The sequence below is a fragment of the Phyllostomus discolor genome, chromosome 3 (genome assembly GCF_004126475.2).
Source record: "Phyllostomus discolor isolate MPI-MPIP mPhyDis1 chromosome 3, mPhyDis1.pri.v3, whole genome shotgun sequence".
NCBI lineage: Eukaryota > Metazoa > Chordata > Mammalia > Chiroptera > Phyllostomidae > Phyllostomus > Phyllostomus discolor.
In genome coordinates this window covers 23978880-24001179 of record NC_040905.2, presented here as the reverse complement: position 1 = coordinate 24001179, position 22300 = coordinate 23978880, and the positions used below count along the sequence as shown (strand labels likewise).

General features: G+C 42.4%; 1 protein-coding gene across 1 annotated transcript in view; it reads left to right on the top strand.

The window, feature by feature from the left end:
- Positions 1–22300, top strand: part of FBXL7 (F-box and leucine rich repeat protein 7) — a 336987-nt gene that overhangs the window by 78821 nt on the left and 235866 nt on the right. The window contains exon 2 of the mRNA XM_028523311.2: positions 17169–17258. Within this exon, the coding sequence (XP_028379112.1) occupies positions 17169–17258 (90 nt within the window). The remainder of the gene's footprint in view (positions 1–17168; positions 17259–22300) is intronic.

The following is a 22300-nucleotide window of genomic DNA, read 5'->3' as shown; positions in this document are numbered from 1 at the left end:
ACCCCATTGGTACAATCCCATGAAGGCTATAAATGTCAATTGTTATTGCTACAATTTTAAGTACTGAATGACTATAAATGATTCAAGCATTCCAGTTGGGGAGGGGTCCCTGAGACCCAAGAAAGGTTGTTGTGGAGGAGTTTATAATGGATTAGAGTCATATTTAGGAGGGGACAAGATGCCATGCTAAGCTGGCAAAAGTGTTAGAAGCGAGTATGAGGTGAGTTTGGGGAAGCACAGGCAGGCCAGAATGGCCAATACAGGGGCAAAAGAACCACCGAGGAAAAGAGACCTGGTCTGAATTTTCTAATTTGATTATTGATGAGGAATAAATTATTTGGATTCAAGTATTGGTCTAGGACCTTAATTTCACAGTAGAATACAACTGGATTAATTCATACTCTTAAAACAGGATTAATAGTTAACATTTACTAAGCACATCCTATATGCCAAGCATAGAACGAGGTGCTTCACATACATTAATTCACAGAAAACCCACCACTCTGGGCCCCACGTGGTAAGGACGCCGAAGCAGAGTTAAGTATCTTTTCAAGGTCAGGAACGTGATAAGTGACAAAGGATTCAAATCCAAGTGCACTGATTCCAGTGCACTGATTCCAGTGCACTTGGTCGTTTCCCCAAGAGGTTATAATAAAAGTCCAAGTAGATGATGCAGTGTGATGACTGAGGCTCTAATGCCTGGTGCTTTCACAAGCTCTGGGAAGGTAACACAATCTGTGACCCAGTTCTCTCTGTGGATGCTACACAGGCGCTATCCCACGGAGTGGCCTAGCAAGGTGGGAATACGTGCTCAGTGGGCGCTGGCTGCTCTGAGAGCCTGGGGGACCTCTCAGCCCTAGTCTTCTTGCATCACAAAAGAAACAATGCAGGCTCAGAGATAGTAAGTGATTTGTTCAAGTACAAAGTTAGGATTAGGATAAAGTGCTCTTGTCTGTGAAAACAAGGGCCCTTTTCTCCACAGCCCGCAACCTGCTAAGTCAGAATATATGGTCCCACCAAATGGACTAAGGCCTGCTTTTGAAATAACTAAGAAAAAGGCATCTTAGAATAATTTCTGCTTTCGGATGGAGAGATCATGGTAGAACTTAATGTGTAATATGAAGATACATGTTTGTGTGCAGCGAGAGAGTTTGTTTTGTTTCTAAATACACAACTAAGTTTTCAGAGTTAGTTACTAATTCTCCACTTCTGTATTTTTAATGTTTCTTCCTACATTAAAATAAAGATGAATGTCGGCTTTCAAATACAAATTTTACTGCATTACTATTCCCATGCCGCCTTTCGTGTGCCGAATTTATCCAGCAACGTACATGCAGCCCTGACTGTTACCCGTGATCTCGTGTCCCTTTCCCCGGCCCTCCCTGATCTCAGAGACACCGAGATACCGGGCCCCAGGGGTGGGGCATTGCCTCTGCTGCCCTGTTGTCCCTTCTCATCCAGTGGCGGGAGGGGCTGGGCTGGGCATGAGCACAGCTGACAAAGCTTCCTACCTGACTTTCTAAGCAGAGATGAAAATACTAGGGGCTGCCCTAGTCAGTGTCCAGGTTTGGGCACCAGCTTCTACTCAGGTGCCACACCTCTGGGTTCTTACCCCTCTCCTCCCAGCATCCTCCTCCCTCACCTCTGACTAATTTATTTTCTGGTCTATTCTGAGTTTCTTTTCTTCTTAACCCCCGTTAGGTTTCTACTTGGCCATAAGCTACTTTTAGTAGTTTGGCTGTGACCTTAAAGTGATACGAGTGGTATTTCCGTTCAGTGTCAACATTCAGACTCTCCACTAAACCATTGTCTCATAGTGATCGGCATTAATTGTTTATTTTTCTGTCCTTGAAGATTTTTCGTGTTTTAAAAAAATTGTTAGTTTTGTAATTCCGGTAAGTTAAAAAAGCCAAGTCTGTATTTACATGGTATTACCTAGTTCACTCAGCAAGCATTTATCGAATTTCTCCAAGAGCTCTTGGCACTGCGGACAGCAGTGATCTGGATGGACAGGCTCCCTTTCTGGGGATCCGTGCGGGGAGTGCCGAGTGGAGGGCTGTGGCTGTTTATCACACAAAGTCTCTCGGTCCACAGTGGAGAGTTAGGCTTAGGTCAGAACCCGCTGGGGACCTGTTAGGGAGTTTCAGATGTGGCTGGTGACGTGATCTGTGGATGCAAGCACCAGTGCTGGTGGGTGACACTGTGAAAGGATGAGGGGAGAGGGGTAATTAGGGCAGGAGGGAAAGTATTTGGGTCAACATGTTAAATTCCATCTCTTCGTTATAAAAGATAGGCATCTTGAGGCAGGCAAGATTATGCTGCCCGTTCCAACTCATACATCTGAAAACGTCTCCCTAGATAGCGTCACATTGAGGAAAAACAGCATTACAAATGCCTGAAATTCTTACGTCTTATTTAAACGAGTTAAAGTCCTGTAAATTGCATTCCAAAGTGTTTATGAACATATTCATAGCATAAACATACTCTAGAATTTCCATCTGGGTTCCACAAAACGTGTCCTTCCAATGCAGCTTGCTTTTTGGGATGAGTGTAATGAGTTTTACGAGAGGGTGAGTGAAGAAGGCCTGGAGTCAGAGGAAGACGTCAGTGCCCCGTTCTTCCTTCAGACCAGAGGGGGCAGCCAGAATGTCCCTGTCACTTTGCTGGATGAAGCCATGCCTTTGTGCTAGAAGAGTCTGGGAAAAGAAGTCTACAGAATTGTACAATTATTAACCAAGTCCTTCAAGAAAGAGAATGAGGAAAGGAACAACAGTTATGGTTAGAGTATTTGATCTATTTTGGCCAAAAGGCAAATCTATTATATTTTCAAAAGAGAAGAGAGTTTAGCTTCTAAATTGCTGTATTCAAGAACTATTCTAGTTCTAGGAAAGATTTATTTTGCTTAGTGTATCTTGTTTTATAGAAACCATACCTTTCCCTTCAGTGGCCCCTGCAAGCCTTAAGTTAGGTTACGACCTCAATTTATATGATAAAAGGGTTGCAAATGCAAAATTTAGGGAGAGTAATTTTTTTTTAATGCATAGAGCTTTGTAAAATACAACCTAGATTATAGGTGGAAGGTGAATTAAAGTTTTTAAAAGAAGAAAGACCTACCAAGTCATCTGTTCATTGCTCAGAGCACATATACTCCTTCCCAGGGTCTGGAAGACTTATCAGATTTATATGTGGCTATATATATACTGCTGCTTATTTCTACTTGGTTGTACTTTTTGAAAACATTACAATTAATCACTTTTAAATTATTACGTTGTATTTACTCAACCTTTTTTTAGAATGAGTCTGTACAGTTAGAAAGTGCTGTTTTCACATAAAAAATATCTTCAGGGTGACATTTTTTTCTTGAATTCCAACTTTCATCTTTAAGCATACAGTTTCTGCAGTTGCACTGTTCACCAGCAGATGCAGCAGACAGAACACCTCCTTTGTCCCTTGTTAGTTCACGAAACAGAAATCTGGTAGTAGGATAGGCATCAGTGCCCATATGAACTGGGTAATGTCTTAGTCATATCATTATTTGACTTCTTTCTATTTTTCTATCTTGCTACATGCATCTTCATGCTAAGGTGGACTCTGCTTTGTGGTATAACATGGTTGCAAATAACTCTATGGTTATAATCCAAAGAGAAAGAGCATGTTTTTCCCTACTATTGAACAACCTGGAGCATTTAACTGCCCCTTACTACCTGGCCAGTCAGTCACTGACAATAAGGATGGGCTCCTGTTCATAGGCTCAGGACAGTCAGAGCTCCTTGCTGGAGCTAATGGTGAATTTACTCTCTGCCAGCCATGTGACAGCTCCACAAAATCAGGGGTGGGGTGGATTCAGGGGTGGGGACAATCACTGCACTCAGTGTACTGCTTTAGCCTCTCCTGTGTTCAAATCTAATTCAGAAGAATCCTGGCAATCTCAAGGCACTCTGCTGCTCCCACTTATACTTTCTCAGCTGCCCTGTGATCGGAGATGCCGGTTGGTGGGATAATTACCCCTGTGAAATAGACTGTAGCTTCCCAAAGTGGTTGCAAGGAAACTTCCTCTCAACAGAAGAAAAGCAGGAGAGATATAGGAAGAGGATAATTATGCTCTCAGAGAGCATGGCAGGCAGAAAAATTGGGTTTCTCATTTGGAGACTAAGAAGATCAGACCGGACAGGCAGGGTCAGAAGTCACACACTCAAGAAGACACAGCAGTGACATAATGCAGCTGTTGTTTGGTGACATAAATATGTGAGTGTATTTGCAGATATATTCGTATATGTATCTATGTACATATATATAAGTATGTAAGTATATTTTTCTTAGTTATAGGAAATTATATATGTGTATATAATTTTGATCAGTAGGAGAAGGCGGAAATCGGTTAACAACTCTGTGTCTTCCCCTTGGCTTACAATGTTTGACTCTCTTCAGATCTTGAGTTGTGGTTATAAAGTGGTCTGTAGCTGTGGTAGAGGGTCAATAACTTTTGCATTAAGGAGAGTGAAGAATGTGGGAGCAGAGCGGGATCTTGAAGATGCCCTCCTCAGTGACCCTCTCCCTTAATCAGAGGTGCCGGGGTTGTTTCTGAGAAGCCTTGGTAGCTTGCTCCACACTTCCCAGCTCGTCAAGGAGTAAGTGTGGGTCTGAGCCCTGAATTTCTGTTTCTCCTTTTAAGTGCTGTCTTAACAATATTGGCTGCCTGTGTCTTCTCTCTATGGTAGAAAAACTTGTTCGTTATAATCTACTTTACCAAGTAGGGCGTTTTGGATCTTTTTCTTTTCCTTATACAGAATTTGGTACATGACTCTTTAATAAGTGGGCAGTGTTGGTAGGGAACATAGTTAGAGCCCAAGAGTGTTTTGTATTAAATAAAATTAAGATTTAAAATATATAACTCTTTCAGTTTTGTTAGGTTTAGTGCTTATGTGTGAAAAGAGGAGAATCAAATCCTTTTAAGAATTATTTATTATTCAGAATTTCCATTAATTTAGATCGATCATCTCTGATAATTATGGTAAACACACTATGTGTAACAACCCTGAAATCAATGACTGGCTGTTGGGTACGAAGGTCTGAACTGTAGGACTTTAGACTGGGGTTGAGTCATGTGAAGCCACAAAAATTCAAAGGACATCACTGCCTGCCCCTTCATTATGTTCTCTGTTGAAAGGTGGCATTGTTTCCTACACCCTTTCCCCCCCTTTAAGACCCTGGAGGAAAGCAGCCTCTATTGCTAAGACGGCTTGGTCATGGAATTGTGTCTAACACGGTCTCTGTGTCCGGCATATGGGATGTTGAATGAATGAATGAGTGAATCAGAAGAGCCAGTAATGAGTTTATTGACACCAGAGGCTCTTGATGCCAGAAAATGAACACACGGCTTTGAAGTTGGCCCAGATCGTGCTGAAACAGCACTGAACTTCAAAAAGGACTCTTCTTGTCTTTCCTCGTGCATCTGGATTAAACAAAGCACGGCCTTCTCCTGATCTTTGGGCCACAGCAGTCCATTAGAACTTTGGAGGAAAATGACTGGTAAAAATGATAGTGATATTGTTATTAGCATAAAACTGTCTTTCTGATGACTTATACAGTACAGTGGAAATTCTTCCGCTGATGCATGTACCCTTTAGCCTGTCTATGGTCTGATCCTCTCATTACTCTGCTCAGAAACCCAGCTGTGAAGCACCATCTGTCAGCGGCAGCAGCAGCATCTGTCTTTGTGTCAGCTGACATCTGTGTTAACTCTTGTGGAACTGCCTGCTGGCCTGTAGGTGGGCGTGAGGCTGCAGAAGCAGGCTCTGCCTTGGTACCGTTAGTGACATATCTCCTAGCCTTTCAGCCTGAGATCACCTATGATGGCATGCCAAGCACTTGCTTTTTCACAAGTGGGGAGGCCTATTCAAGACTTCTTGCTTTCCATGATGCATTAAATCTTACTGCTAATCCTTCTTTTCTATCCATAGTAATACTGCCCTGCAATGCGACTTGAGTAAATGTTTGTATGACAGCATCAGGGTGGAATTTTCTGCTTTTGGTTTAATTTTGTAGAAAATGGCGTGGAAGTATCTATTGAGCTAAACAGTGATCCCACCCCACCCTCTTCAATTCACATCCTTCCTGGAACATTAGAATGTGACCTTATTTGGAAATAGAGTCATTGCAGACGTAATTGTTAAGATGAGGGCACACAGGAATGGGGTGGGCCCCTATTCCGGTATGACTGGTGTCCCTATGAGAAGAGCCACAGAGAAACCCAGAGGGAATGTGGCCATGTGGTGACTGAGGCAGAGACTGGAGTTATACTTCCATAAACAAAAGAATGCCAAGGGTTGATGGCAACCACCAGGAGCTAGGAGAGGAGCCCGGAGAAGATTCTTCTTGATTTCAGACTACTGGCTGCCAAGGCTGTGAGACAGTAAGCTTCTGCTGTTTGAAGCCATCCAGTTAGAAGCCATTTGTTACAGCAGCCCGAGAAAACGAACACAGAGCACCGTGTCGCACATCACCCCTGGGAGTCTATATGAACTTACTTGGTTGTGTTTTGCACTCCGAGCAGCACACCATGCTTGTGTAAAGACCCTTTGGGGTGAACATGGACTGGAGTGTTGCCTGTAAGAAAGGGATGGCGGTTATTAGGAAATATTGTAGGAACAAAGCTCTTCCATTAGGAAGAAATTTCCAGTTTATGCACTGAATCAGACCCTCACTCTCATTCCAACTGCTTTAACACGTAGGTACTGAGGGCCCGTGGTAAACCAGGCAGAGTGCTTGCTTTGGGACGTAGAGCAAAGCAGGTACAGAACCTACCCGCATGAGGTTGAGGAACCAGTGGAAAAGACAGACACGGTTGTTTGTGGTCAACCTACGTATTTTTCACATCATTATAAGAATAAAAAGCAGTTACACTAAACAGCAGTAAAACTGTGTGAATCAAATAGTATTTGGAAATATCACCGAATGATCTGACTTAAAAACTTTGTCATACTTCTGTGGAAATATCACCGAATGATCTGACTTAAAAACTTTGTCATACTTCTGTTCACGTGTCTGTGGTTTATCTCCCCAACCCAATATGTACAGTCTTATTTTTTCTAGTGCTAATCATAATCCTTGGCACACAGGAAACTTAGGGTGGCTTCAGTGTTGCGTAAACTGAGTTACTGATTGATAATATTAATAGGGAGGATGATTCATCTATTAATAACATCTTTTAAGTATCTATTATATATGCTATTATAAGCAATTGACTTATTAGCCTCATTTTATTCCCATAACTATTCCATTAGTTTATATGTTCATATATTAGTTTATATATTCAATTAGTTTATAATGGAGTATTTAACAACACTCCGTTTTGCAGATGGAGAAAGTGAGGTATTCAGAAAGTAAGGTAAGTCTCAAGTTCATCCAGCTAGTTTAGTGGCAAAGCCAAGATGCCAGTCCATGGAGTCCAAGGTCGGGCTCCTTGCCCTGCAACGTGGCATGTCATGCTTCCCACACACTGCAGCCATCTGCTCCCTTCCCTGGATGGAAGAGGGCTATGTTGAAATCACACCCTTTTTTTCTTTTTCCTTTTAGTGATCACAACCTCCAGGAGTAATGCAGAGAAGACTGGTTTTAGTTGAGATTTTGGTCTAAGGATACCTTCTTCTTTTACCAAGAAGAAGAGAGTGATGCTAGGATGGAGAATGATGACTGATCAACTCAAATTATTTCTATTTAATTCTGTCTCTTTCTACTCTTCAGCTTCTAAGTTAATGCTACAGAAATGATTAGCTAGCCTTCAGGGTTGCATGCGTTTCAGCCATGGACTTGTATTTCTTTTTTTAAAAAATATTTTATTTATTTATTTTTTAGAGAGGGAAGGGAGGGAGAAAGAGAGAGAGAGAGAGAAACATCAATGTGCGGTTGCTGGGGGCCATGGCCTGCAACCCAGGCATGTGCCCTGACTGGGAATCAAACCTGCGATGCTTTGGTTCACAGCCCACACTCAATCCACTGAGCTACGCCAGCCAGGGTTGGATTTGCATTTCACGTTATGGTTTTGCTTGTATGATTTGAGAGTGGGATATCCCCTCCTGGGCTCTCTGAATGGAACCCAAAGTTCTTACCCATCCTGGACAGAAACATGAACAGTCCCCAAGTAGTTGTGAGTTTGTTGCCATTTTAATGTTCATAGTTTTGATCTTCTTTTTCTTACATATTTCCCTTTAACATTTCATATAATAATGCCATGGTGATGGTGAACTCCTTTAGTTTTACCTTGTCTGGGGAGCACTTTATCTGCCCTACAATGTAAATGACAGCATTGCCGGATAGAGTAATCTTGGTTGTAGGTCTTTTCTTTTTACCACATTGCATGCTTCTTGCCAGTCTCTTCTAGCCTGCAAAGTTTCTTTTGAGAAATCAGCTGACAGTCTTATGGGAGTGCCTTTGTAGGCAACTGTCTCCTTGTCTCTTGCTGCTTTTAAGATTCTCTTTTTATCTTTAACTTTTAAGTGAATCTAAAAAACAAACTAACCACACAAGCAGAACAGAAACAGAATCATAGCTATGGAGATCATTTGGAAGGGGAGGGGGAGAATGGGGGGAAATGTGCAAGGATTAGGAAGTACAAATTGGTAGGTACAGAATGGATGGGGGATATTAAGAACAGTATAGGAAATAGAGAAGCCAAAGGACTTATGTGCATGACCCATGGACAAGAACTGAGGTGGGGTTTACATGGGAGAGTGGGGGTACCGGGTGGAGGCGGAGCAAAGGAAGAAAAATTGGGACAATTGTAGTAGCAAAATCAATAAAATATATTTTAAAAAAACAGCCCCTATGTAGGGGAGGAAGCGGAAGCCCCAAGTCCCCTTGCTGTCTTGTTCCAGTCAAAGCCCCCCAGGCTTCCGCAGAGCAGAACTTCGCAGCAGGTGTGTGTTTGGAACCTGAAGCCCTGTGTCTGGTCTGTGAGCATGCGCATTGTGTGCTGGTTGGCCCGTCTAGGTTCAAGCTGCCCGCAGCAGCAGCCACACAGCCCTGCCTGGAGGTAATATAACCCACGGAGGTATCGTATGTTACATTCCATTCCCTTAACCCCAGCACTCCGCCCACCCCAGGGATACAGCAGGGTTTTAATGGCTGTCGAGGAATTGCTGACCCAGCAGTGGGGTTGTCCCATTTTCTCTCCTGGAAGAACTCTGTGTGCTTTGTTCATCTGCTCCAGCCGCAGCTCTCAGGATCTGATTTCTGCCGGAAAGGAGCACTAGAAGCTGGAAAGTTCAGAACCACAAGTGGTCAAAGCCACCGCCCTGTTGTTGCAGCGTTACTCACAATAGCAAAGGGTGGAACCACCCCAGTGCCCATCAGTAGATGAATGAGTGAACAAAGCATGGTATACATATGCACACAATGGAATATTATTCAGCCATAAAAAGGAATGAAGCACTGATTGACATGCGCCAAAACCTCCATGAACCCTAAAACATTACAGTAACTGAAAAAAGCCAGATACAAAAGAACCACTATTGTATCATTCCACCCAGAAATGTCTAGAATAAGCCAATTCATAGAAATGGAAAGCAGATTCAAGGTTACCAGGAGCTGAGGGAGAGAGGAGTGGGGAGATATTTCTTAATGTGTACAGAATTTCCATGTCAAGTAATGAAAGTTTTAGAAATAATAGTGATGTTTTCACAACATTGTGCATGCAATTAATGCCACTGAATTAAATACTTGAGAAATATTTCAAATGGAAAATTTTACATTACGTATATTTTTTTTTAAAAAAAGAAAAATATGCCAGCAGTCTGCACCAGGTCTTGTATTTGAGGAGAGACGGCATCTCTCAGCAATGAGGCAAATGCCACAAAGGGTCCTTGGCTTTTCTCAGGCTGGACATAAACCCATTGCAACGGCAGCTTCTTAGGGGAAGGGAATAACTTATTCCCCAGATCCATGCCCCTGTCATCCCCCCACCCCCCCCCCCCGTTATGGAAGTGAGTATCCTGCTCAGTGGCCATGAGATCACCTGTTTGGTGTTTTCAGGAAACTGTAGGAAACGAAATTCCAGTTAGGACATCAGATGTCTTGAAAGAAAGAAAAAAAACTTCTAATGGTTTTCTCTATTTCATTTCCTTTCTTCCTCTTGTCCTTTTTAGCCCATGCTTCCAGTCTTCACCACGAGAGGACAAAGAGTAAGAGAGACAAAAGCACAGGACACCATCCTCTGGTTTTTGTGCTCAATGAAACAAGGCAGAGAGCTCAGGGTTCAATCTCTCCTCCTTTCCCTCTATTGTGAAGTCTCTGACTCTGAGCATTCATCTACTGAATCTCTCCCCGTTGGCCTGAAAGAGCTAATGTGCTTTCACAATATGTGTTCAGCTTTTTTCCCCCAAAACTAATATGCACCTGGGTTAGGGATTAAGCCAGATAATCCTTTGAGATATTTAATATTATTATTCTGTATGTATAGACATTGAAGTCTGGATCAGAGAAGGTAAGAAACTGTTACATAAGATATTAATCAGGAAAATAATATGACCAGCTATTCCCTTGATCTAATTCTGAGATACTGAAAAAAAATGCTCTTCCCTTTGGTGTGGACATTTAATGTGAAGTCAGGCTGTCACAGTGCTCCAACAGCAACTTGAAAACAAGGTAACTGAAAGGAACAGGACATAAGTGCCCAAGCACTTGCCACATGAGTCCACGTGCTTATTTCTGGATTTCACATCCGAAGTCTGTGGTTGAAATCCACAGGAATTAATCCGGTGCATTTAATCTGGAATCGATATGGGGAGTCAAGTTTGTAGGTGGTTTCTTGGACTCTTAATAATGTTAGAAATCATAGGACCCGTTGATTGATTTTTTTGTCATGTATTGATTGATCTCTTCTATTTCTCTCCTTACATTCTTCATGTTATCAATAAATCAACATGGAATGTGTGACTGTCTTGTTTTAAATACCTGCATTTGCACAATCAGTCACTGGGAATGAGAGGAGAGAAGAAATTTATTTTACCTATGGGAATTTTTTAATTAAAAGAGACTTAAAATCCCTGTCTAATAGGATCCCCATTTAATGAACATTCTCTTTCTCTTCAAACCTTGGGAAAACATGGCACACTCTCACAGAAAGCCCAAAGGGAGTATGAGGGGAATGGAAGACCGGCACGTTCTTCTGCTAGCATTCCTGGGCTGATCGCGGGTCCCAAGTGACCTCGATGCTCCATCCCTCACTAATTTCATGTACTGTGATTCAGAATTATACACCTGTGTTAACGTGTTACAGATCGTGTTTACCAGCTTCCGTGTGTCAGTTATTCTTCATTTGCTTTGCTAGTTATTTGTATTTGATACCTAATTGTTCACTTGCTCTCATTTGGGCCTGTTAATCCACTTGGGAGGAAATTAATAAAGTGCAAAATTTTGCTTTACCAAAGCTAACAGGCACATTTCTGATGGGCTAAAACCCCCTAACGACCAATAAACAAATACACTTTCATTTGGGTAAGGCACTTAGACAGAGAGCAGAATCATCAACTTTGCTTTTACCTGACGAGTTCTGCCAGATATACAAGGTTTGTGTAATTTAGTTTATATGCACGTATAATATTTGTTTACTATTCTATGTGCATGGAATAGTAAAGCAACAATTAGGGTTTTAAATTTCATTTCTGACTCCCAACACAAACTGGACTGTGATGAAAGGGTCAACAGTAAACAGTGCAATGTGGGCTCCTGCTGGCCTCGCATGTAATTGAACACTTAAGAAGCCGTAAATTATTCCTTACTCATAATAACTGCCAACAAACCCTGACAAGTGGGTACAAGTCCCCTATTTTTAGTAGAGGATATAAGTAATTGTTGTTTGTTTTCATTTCTATCTCATAGATGAAAACGATGACACTTAGAAAATTTGACAGGTTTCCTCCTGACCACGTGTTTAGAAGTGGTAAATATGGAATTTAAACTCATATGAGCCTGACACTGTGATAGACAGTTTCATGTGTCACCTTGGCCAAGGTATAGGACCTAGTCATTTAATCAGACCCTATTTGAAGTTGAGACATGTAGGCAGGCTCTTCTTAATGCAGCAGCTTGTCTTGCAAGAATGTTGTCATATGGCAGATATCTGGTTTTGGCTATTGGAAGCTGAATATCACCCCTGAGTTCTTTCTCTGACATTTAATCTATAAGCACCCCACCCGCACCATATGCATTACCTTTTCCCTGTCGACCCGAACTTCCCGAAGTGGTGGTTTTGCTTCAAGAAATGAGGCAGAAGAATAGAGCATGTTGATAGTATCCAAAATATGAATCCCATTATACTAAGATTTTTTAGTATTTCCTAAAGGTACTATCCTAGCGTTATTTTATGCCCAAAACAGCCCTATGAGGCCTGCACTGGTTTCCTTCACTCTGATTATGGCTGCCAAAAGTAAAGCAAAGAGGGGTTTAATGATCATCCCAACACTAGTAAGTGACGAAGTCAGACATAAACCCAGCTTCCTCACTCTAGATGCTACACCCTACCCGCTGCAGCCCCCCCGAGAGCTGGTGATGGACTGTGAAGCCTTATTTAATACTAGATCATATGCAGTGGGTCCCGACTATTTGTGGGTCCTGTGTTTGTGAATTTGCATAGTTACTAAAATTTAATCGTAACCTCCAAATCAATAGCCTTTATGTCATGGTGGTTTGTGGACACGTGCAGAGCGGCGAGAATTTCGGAGCCATCCAACGTGCGTGGGCCACCTGAGGTTAAACGGGCAGCACTGTGCCCCCTTGGGTCAGCTCTCACACTGTGAATGAGTGTCCCTTTTGTGACCTATTTCATGCCACATTTTCCACATTTTGATGCTTGTTTATGGATGATTTCACTACTTAACATGCCCCCCCAAGTATCATGCATAAGAACTGTCTGTTGTTCTCGGTCGCAGGAAGGCTGTGATGTGCCTTGCTTGTGTCAGATAAACTTCACTCAGGCATGGCTTCCAGTGCTGCTGGCCTTCGGTTGAATGTTAATGCATCAACAAAGCATATTCAATCAGGTGTCTTCAAACAGAAACACGTGCATTGGTGACAATTGACCAGAGAGACGCAGAATCCTAATCCTGTGTTTTCCCTCAGAGCAACGATCCAGCGTTGTTAGTTCCGTGTCTGCAGTGACCTGATGGAACATAACTGCCGTGAATAACAAGGAAGGACTATATTTGAGTCTCTGTTATCTCATTGCCCATAATCACTCAGTTCATTAATTGGCCAGGCATTTAAAACTGTACTGATCAAAGGGCATACATGCTCAGTGGGGGGCAATATTACCCTGGAAGGGACAAAACCTGAGGGTGAAAACTCTTACACTTTTTATGTAAAAAGTAGAGCTATACACACTGCACATGATATATTACACAGTATATCTGTGGCATTACAGTTTTATTTGTGGGAGTGATTACAGAAAAATATCTACAGAGTTTCTTCGGGGAGAGGGCAATAACAAAATCTTATGGAAAAACAAAACCGTAAGGCACAATGAAAATATGATGATGTGCCTAATGTGTTTACTGGAGTACACAGCACAGCGTGTGCTCTCTGTGTTAGCTACTGTTACGCATGTCGCTGATAATATTACTTGTTTCCTCCATCTCTCCTTTCTCCACTTACCAGCATTTCTTAAAGTGGAGTTTGTAGTCCTTTGAAGGGTATGCATACAGGTTCTCAGAGCTGTCTGAGAATGTCTTCTGAAATTTGTTATTTTGTGATTTCCTTTTTTTTCCCCAATCCTTACCCAAGGACATTTTTTGTTGCTTTCTTAGAAAGGTGGAAGGGAGAAGAGAAACAATGATTTGAGAGAGAAGCATTGATTGGTTGCCTCCAGGATGAACGTGCCCAGACAGGGGATCATATGCACCCAGACTGGGAATCAAACCCACAACCTTTCAGTTATGAGATGACACTCCAACCAACTGAGCCACATCCTCCAGGGCTGTGCTTTCCTTCTGGGGATAATCTTAAAAACAATAAGTGATTGTGTACTGTTTCTACTGGTTCCCCTTTATAACAGAGTCTTGCCACATGGTTTTCTTTTTAACTCTCATCTGAAGGTATTTATTGATTTTAGAGTAAGTGGGGTGGAGAGAGAGAGAGAAACATTGATATGACAGAAAGACATCAATCGGCTAGGGATAGAGCCCACAACCTGGGTATGTGCCCTTACTGGCAGTTGAGCCTGCAACTTTTTGGTGTTTGGGACGATGTTCCAACCAACTGAGCCACCTGGGCAGGTCCTGACATACAGTTTTGTTTTCTGAGGAAGGAGCTATGCTTCAGTGGTTGGGCCAATGATCAGTAAGAGGAGAGCAGACAATAAAACGTGAGTGACACAGTCAGACCAAGTGAAGGTCAGCTGATAGGGCATGCTGTAGCAGGCAGGACCGTCTGGGTTCTAGAGGAGGAATGTGGTGGGAAGGCTGAGTCCTCATACAGCCCGAGGTAGCACAGACACGTCAGAGCTCAGAGAACTCAGGCTTTAGCAGCTAGTACTGTATTTACATTTTGAAAGGCATTTTAATGTCAGCAAAATAACATTGTCTGCGACATGAAATTAATGGTGCTAATTGGAATTTTAATGGGTTTTATTGTTTTGTGTATAATTGGTTATTTTGTTTTGGTCTTGTTGAGTCACGGCTAATACATACGGAGTTTATTTCTAGTTTTCATTTGTGCATTGCTAATTAACAATATACTAAAAATAGTTTAAGTCTGTGTATTCGTGCTACACAATAACACTTTTCTTCCAGATTAAAAGGAATGTTTGCAGGTTTGTAGAGTTCTGTAACGGACTCATAGAATCATAAACTATTTGTCCTGCTAGATACGATTTAGTCCATCCATCTCCTCTATCAGAGGTGGACACTGTCCAAGGTCAAAAAGCAAGGGAGCAGCAGACTGAGGTCAGAGATGAGTTTGACATATTTCTAACTAGGTACCCACTCCAACATATCAACACTCTCCAAAGGTGAACCATGCCAGGTAAGTGAGGACTGCAGAAGCAGGCTAAGCACAAACTAATGGGAGGTTCTGTACCGTATTGGCTAACTGTGCGGGAGGAGGATGAGAAATGGGCAGGGATGATGCGAGTACACACTTGTTTCAGAATCATAAATCACAATGAGCTTCCCTGTCTAGATGATGTCACTCATGAACTTGGATTGTTCCATTACTGTCAACATTAGTGAACAAAACCCTGAAACTCTTTAAATCTCCCATTTGTGCTTTTCTACTCTGTTTTCAGACTGTAATCTTGTGCCCCCTAACTGGGGTCTTTACCACTGTGTAGGGAAGACTATCGAAAAACAGTGTTTCTCAGCTGCATGTAAGAGTGTTGTCATTACTTGTGGAACAAAAAGAGTTCATTTGTGATATAATTGGTTAGCCATTATATTAATTTCTTATTGCCACATAACAAATTCCCACCAATTTAGCAGGAGCTTACCATGAGATGCATTCATTAGCTCATTTTTCTTGGGTCAGAACTCTGGGCTGGACTTTTGTTCAGGGTCTTACAAAGCTGAGGTCAAGGCATTGGTGAGGCCTGGGCTTTCATCCAGGGCTCAAGGCCTCTTCCGTGCACACGTGGGCATTGCAGAATTCATTGCCTTGCAGCTGTAGAAGTCATGATAACTTGCTTCTTCGAGACCAGCAGGAAGTCTTTCTTCTAGATGCCTGTAAATAGCTTATCTACTTGGGTCAGACCCACCAAGAATAATTTCCCCTTTGACTAAATTCTGCTCATTAGGAAATTTAATTGCATCTGCAAAATCCTCTTACCATCATCATATTCTGTAGCTTTAGTGGCACGTGGCAGATTCTGCCCATAATCAAGAGGAGCAGATTACCGAGGGCACGGGCACTGTCTTAGCCCTGCTGGGCTACTACAACAGAATACCATATAGACTAGGTGGTTTATCACAACTGGAGTTTGATCCTCACATTTCCGGAGGCTGAAAGGTTTGAGATCAAAGTGTCTGGTGAGAGCCTGCTTCCCGATTCACAGACCGCCATCGTTTCCCCGTTTCCTCACATGGGCAGGCAGCTCTCAGATGGCTCTGTTCTACAGCCCCATTCACGAGGCTGCCACAGCCCTGAACTAGTCACCTCCCAAAGGCTAGTCACCTCCTGATGCCGTCTCTTTGGTGATTAGGTTTTAAACATGAATTTTGGGGGGCACGAACATTTAGTCTGTAGCAGGTACCATGGGAGTCATCTTAGAATTCTGCCCACCACCGTCCTTATTGCACCTTCCTCACTAGGCGCACTGCATGTGGTTCATATTTATAGACTTTCATGTGACATTTCGAGAATGTTTGGAATCATTCTATATGTTCTTGTTAAAAGTCAGAAGGTCAGAAGAGTGGAAACTGAGCTGTCAGCTCAGGTAAGATTATTTAGACTAGGGGTTCTTAACCTTGGCACTATTGATGTTTTGGGCTGGATCATTCTTGATCGGTGGGGTAGCTGTCCTGTGTATTTTAAGATGTTTAAGCAGCATCTCTGCCTCAACCCACTAGTGCCAGGAGCGTACCCTTTCCAGTTGTGACAACGGAAAATCATACCAGACATTGCAAAATGTCCCCTGGCATGGAGAAGCACCCCCGAAATTACTGCATTAAAAAATGAAGCATTTTTTTCTTTTCTAAAGAAGAACCTATTAAAATGGAATTTGATTATTTTTTTAAGGTGAGGCAGGTTTTTGGAGCCAGTAGGCTCTTCCTTCTTGGATAATGCCTCATTCTTAGTTTTGCATTTGTTATTTACTGGAAGGTGTATAGTTTATAGCTGCAAATAAAAAATTAATGCTATTGATGTGTTTCACACATGCACTTTCTTAGTCACATGTACATCAAAATTAGATTACATTATCGTATTTGACTGTGTTTTATAATCTTGTCTGAGTTTATAATCCAGTGAGATGGTAATAGGGCTTCAGTTCTGCTCTGACATGGCTCAGGCATTTCCCCAAAGATACTGAATACATAAGGCAAGAAACCTAATAAACTCCTTTCTTGGTATTATGGCTCCTTTCTTGGAAGCAAGCGATGTGGCTTGGTACGGGACAGAGTGAAAGTCACGGTTAGTTCTGAAATTATAAAACTCAAAAGCTGCTCATTCCTGTTTTTTTCTAGGCAAAGGCAGCTCAAGCATCTCATCCGACGTGAGTTCAAGTACAGATCACACACCCACCCAAGCCCAGAAGAATGTGGCTACCAGTGAAGGTAGGCATCTGGTCTTCATTATCTCGTGCCCTCTCTTCCCAGTGCTGGCTATTTTTGGAAGACAAATAAAATGTGTGAGTCTGAGTTCTGTTGTGCTGACTGGGAGCATATGAACGCTTAAAAATGAGAAGGCAAACGTTTTCCCAAGTTTCTTTTTCTGTTGTGCTGTGTCACTGCCGACTACGGTTGTTTCCGTGGGATTGAAGCGTCTCGATTGTAAGGCTCATGCTGTGATTTGTCACATTACAGTGGGCTGACTTCGGAGAATCCTTTATGATACCACCTCTCTCTTTTTTTGGTATAGAAAAAAATCCTTGTGCTAAAGTTGAAGGCTGTGCAAGAATTTTCAGAATAGGCATGCTGGAATTAAGGATTGTGACAATGGCCAGGTCGTCGTCATGTGATTTGTAGAGCTTGAACTAATCACCAGTGTTTGAGAGTTAGGAAGGAGGTTCGTTCGACTATTTACAGAAAAACTGAAAAGTCCTGTCCATCAGGTCAGGGACTGGCCACACTGGTGTTCTTGATGAAGAATCTGACTGTATGTAGTCCATGTTGTAATTCCACTGCTTCCCAATAAATAGTTGAGAAGCTTTTGAATAATTGCCTGCTTGTTTGAGTGTGGAAATAATTGTTTCTGTGTTAGTTATTTAGTGGAAAGTTGACCCCAGCGTGGAATCAGCTCCTTTTACTTTAATGTTAAACACAATTAAATGACTTCATTTCTGGAGAGTAGTTTTAAACTAAGTGTTGAATGAAGGTCCAGTGTTAAGACATTACTGCCGTTTAGAATGAAAGACTGGGAGATGTCACCTGATTTTTGTGACATCGTGTAAAGCCTGCTTTCCTAAAGAGTACAGCATGCTGTGGAAGCACATTTCCAGTCTTTGTTTCGGAGGCTGAATTCTGCTGTTTGGGATGCGGGGAAGCATGTTCATGGCCTGAAGCCGGTCGTCTCAGCTGTTTGACTACTCTTGCTCTGCATCACAGTTTGTGCATTAATAATGGTGGTGTTCTTCTGCTATGTTTGTCTTCTCTTTGGGTGTTCTTTGACTGGGTGTGTTTCAAGCAGCACAGGTTCCCTTCCCTGGGTAAATTACCCCCAGACTGATGCATAAACAGCTTTTGTAACTGGATCATAGCCTCCTGTGTTGAATGCCTTAGCGCTGTTTTGCTCACGTTGTAAAGCCAGCAGATGAGGGTGTCGTCCTCTGTGCAGTGAGGCACCAGGTAGCAATCCAATTTTAATTTTCTGCCTGTTCATTCAAATGTGGGCATTAGATCATTCTCAAAATTCAGTTAAGGTAATGTGCAAATCAGGCAAATTGATTCTAAACATTCACCTTTGAGGTTTTCATTCTTTGAAGCCAGAGAGGAAATCGATTTAATGTGTTTACGGGCTTCTGCACTCAGAAAGCTATGTTTTGTAAGATTATTACTTTTTTCCACCATTGTTTTACGGTCACTTGTGTCATAGTCCTTTGTCTAATTTGAGTGGCTGTGAAAATAGAAGTTAAAAGTGCATTAAATGTCCCCTCTGTGCTTCCCTATCCTAAGTTCTCTTAATGTTTTATTCTCCTTTTCAAAAAGAGAAAATACAAAAGTATGTGTGCTGTGTTGAAAGGGTTAGGGGAAGGGACTGTGGGACTTAATGCATTTACAAAGTCTTCTTTTTATGTTTCAAAAAATACACTATAGAGATGTAAAATTGTTATTTTATTTTGCTTTTCCTTCAAACGATTTCTTTGGTGCAGGCCCAGCCAATGATCTGTACATTTCTGTCACAACGCATTCTCTGTTGCGCTGTGGGCGAGATCAGGAGAGAAAAGTAGGAAAATGTCATGTTCCTATGAAACAGGATTTTTAGCAACTGGGCTAAGTTATTATGAAATTTTTTACAGTTTTTAAGTCGAAAAACCCTATCCCTTTGAAAGATGCTCTTCATATTTTTGCATATCTGAAAACCTATAAAAGAAAGTATTGTTTTTTTCTATTTGCATGAATTGTTTTTTATTGTTGTTAATCAATGAAAAGTTGAAACTGTTAATAATAAATTTGGGGTGGGTATTAGTTACATTAAGATGTGTTTCGGGGATGCTTGCTGCATAGTTGGGCTGAGAAGCCTGGTCTCCCATGATGGGAGCACAGCGGCGAAGACTAACTGACGGTCTCAGGGCACAGGCGACAGAGCCCTGGTCCACCATGCGGATGAGCTATCAGGGCATCACATCCTCCGGCCTCCGCAGAGCACATTTCCTTGACGGCAGGCGCATTTCCTCCTACTGAAAAATATGTGTGTGTACAATGCTGGCAAAGAGACGGACGGTGTACTTTGATTTCTTACAGATGCTACAGAGGAGCAAACCTAAAAATGCTTCCCTGGTTCTCTCCCCGCTGTGTTCTAGAACTATGTTTAACCTTGGATGTGAAGAAAATATTGAGTGAGTGGTGTACTTCTGGAAGCTATTTAATTATGGTTATTTTCTTCAGTTCCTTGATCCTCTTTAGGATTTTCCACCTCTGCATTCATCAATATCGTCTGCAGGAGGCATGGGCACACAGGCACGATCCCCAGCTTTAAGGTCTGAGTGATACTGATTTCTAAGAATGGTACCTATTGTGAAGGATGATATTGAATTTTCCTGCACCCATTGAAAACGGTGCCCATCCCTGTGATAGCTGGGTTGGAAGCTTTGTGCAGCGGTGCGGGACTTCTCCCAGACTCCACAAGATAGCTGATGGCACAAGCTTTGCTTCTTACCAGGGAAGGTGTGTAGGTAACTGCTCTACGCAATGTATGCCGGCACATGAAATGAGGATGTGGGAGCTGAGGGCAAGGGGCAGCACTCACGCAGCCTTCGCTGAACCTGGGGCTGCCGGTAGGAGTGGAGATTAACTGTAAACAGACATGAAGGATGTTATTAGGAAGGCGGTAATATTCTAAAATTGGATTGTGGTGATAGTTGTCAACTCAGGAAGTTTCCTGAAAGTTCTTGAATTGTGTGCATGAAAAAGAGTGTTGGGGGAGCTGCTGCTTCTGCAGGTCCTTCATTCAGACTTGTACCCAAATCATCACAAACTGTCCTTTGCAAACGCTGCCCGCCCTTTGGGATGAGGTCATGAGCAACAGCAAGATGACCTGTTAAGAGGGTGAGTACAAAGTGCAGGGCTGCCACTGAAAGCTTCTCTGAGCTACTCTGACCTTGGGGCCAGAACTAGCCTGGCAGCCAGAATAATGAGTTTTGGGATTAGTGTTTATAGCACCGTGCATGGTACCTAGTCAGAGTTGACTTATCATAGTACATATCTGAAGACAGGAGAGATTATAGACCCACAGGTTCTCCAAACACTTTTTTTTAGCTTTTCCTGGATAACAGGAAAAAAGTATTCTAGCACCCAGCCCTAATGGTTGAGGCATCCCATTCAGTCACTCTAGCACAAGGTGGTCGAAGTCATTTTCACCAGGGGCCACATCAGCATTGCAGTGGCCTTCAAAGTGCCGAATGTAGTTTTAGGACTGTATAAGTGTAACTACTCCTTACCTAAGGGCAAGGAGCTTGGTGTTGCTGCAAGGTGCCGGGCCAGGTAAAACAAGGTGGAGGGCCGGATTCAGCCCGCGGGCCTTGTATCTGCCACCTGTGCTCTAGCAAGTCTGTTTCTTTACTAAGGACCTGTGTTCGTGCTGTTTATCCAACGTTTCAACTAATCCACTTGAGGTCATAAAGCTGTTTCCCTAGGCATGGTGGGCACAGATGGTGATACAATTTGTTTTTATTTTTATTTTTTAAAAGATTTTATTTGTACTTGGCTGGCATAGCTCAGTGGATTGAGCGCGGGCTGTGAGCCAAAGCATCGTAGGTTCGATTCCCAGTCAGGGCACACACTTGGGTTGCAGGCCACGGCCCCCAGCAACCGCACATTGATGTTTCTCTCTCTCTTTATTTCTCCCTCCCTTCCCTCTCTAAAAATAAACAAATAAAATCTTTAAAAAATATTTAATTTGTTTATTTTTAGAGAGAGGGGAAGGAAGGAGGAAAGAGAGGAAGAGAAACACTGATGTGCGGTTTCCTTTCACGTGACCCCTACTGGGGACCTGGCCCACAACCCAGGCATGTGCCCTGACTGGGAATCGAACCAGTGACCCTTTGGTTCACAGGCCAGCACTCAATCCACTGAGCCACAGCAGCCAAGGCACAATTTGGTTTTGATACAAGACAGAATGGCATCTTTGACCTAATAATAGTGTTCTGGTTCAAAGTCTCATACACAAATTCTGCATATCCTAATTAATTTTGTGACTTTAAAGCCACACCCCTTTTTAAAGAATTGGTGGCCTGTAGTGCTTTGTCCCTAATAAGTGGCACAGACTTTAATGCTGTTATATTTCTTGTGACCGTTTAAGTTCCTGGTATCCTGACACTATAGGGGGTATGGGTTCAAATGTAGAAAGCTGTAAACTTTCCATTTTTCCAGACAAAATCTACATTCCAACATCTTAAGCCACAGCATAATTCTTTACAGTTGTGTTAGTATTGTTTTTCTTCTACTTTTTTTTCAGTCATATTCATCCACACAGTGTTCTCTTGTACTGGAAAGAATGGGCTTTGACTTGCAGCTCTGAAAGTCACATCCAGCCCGTGGCTGGAACAGAGCACACAGCCGCCAGCCTTGAGCAGGAGCATCTGGGTTGGGTTACATCATGATGACTCTTCCCAGAGACAGCGAGCTGAGCCTGGACTCCTCTCACGGATGAGAGGGTGTGTGGATATGGCTTTAAGGGCAGCATCCCAGCAACTCAGTCCTCTCTCCAGCTGGAGGAAGGTGAAGTGGTTAGTTCAAAGACCAACTATAACTGGCTGATGAAAAGTCAGCTTCGTCCAGTTGCTCTTTAGACATACTCAAGTTCAGATATTGAATTCATTGACAACATAGTTTATAGATGTGATGGCTGTAAATGCTGGTTATCAAGCAAGAGAACCATAGAATCATAGGGTTTTTAGAGCTACAAAAAGACTATTTTCTAATCTAATATAATCATTGTA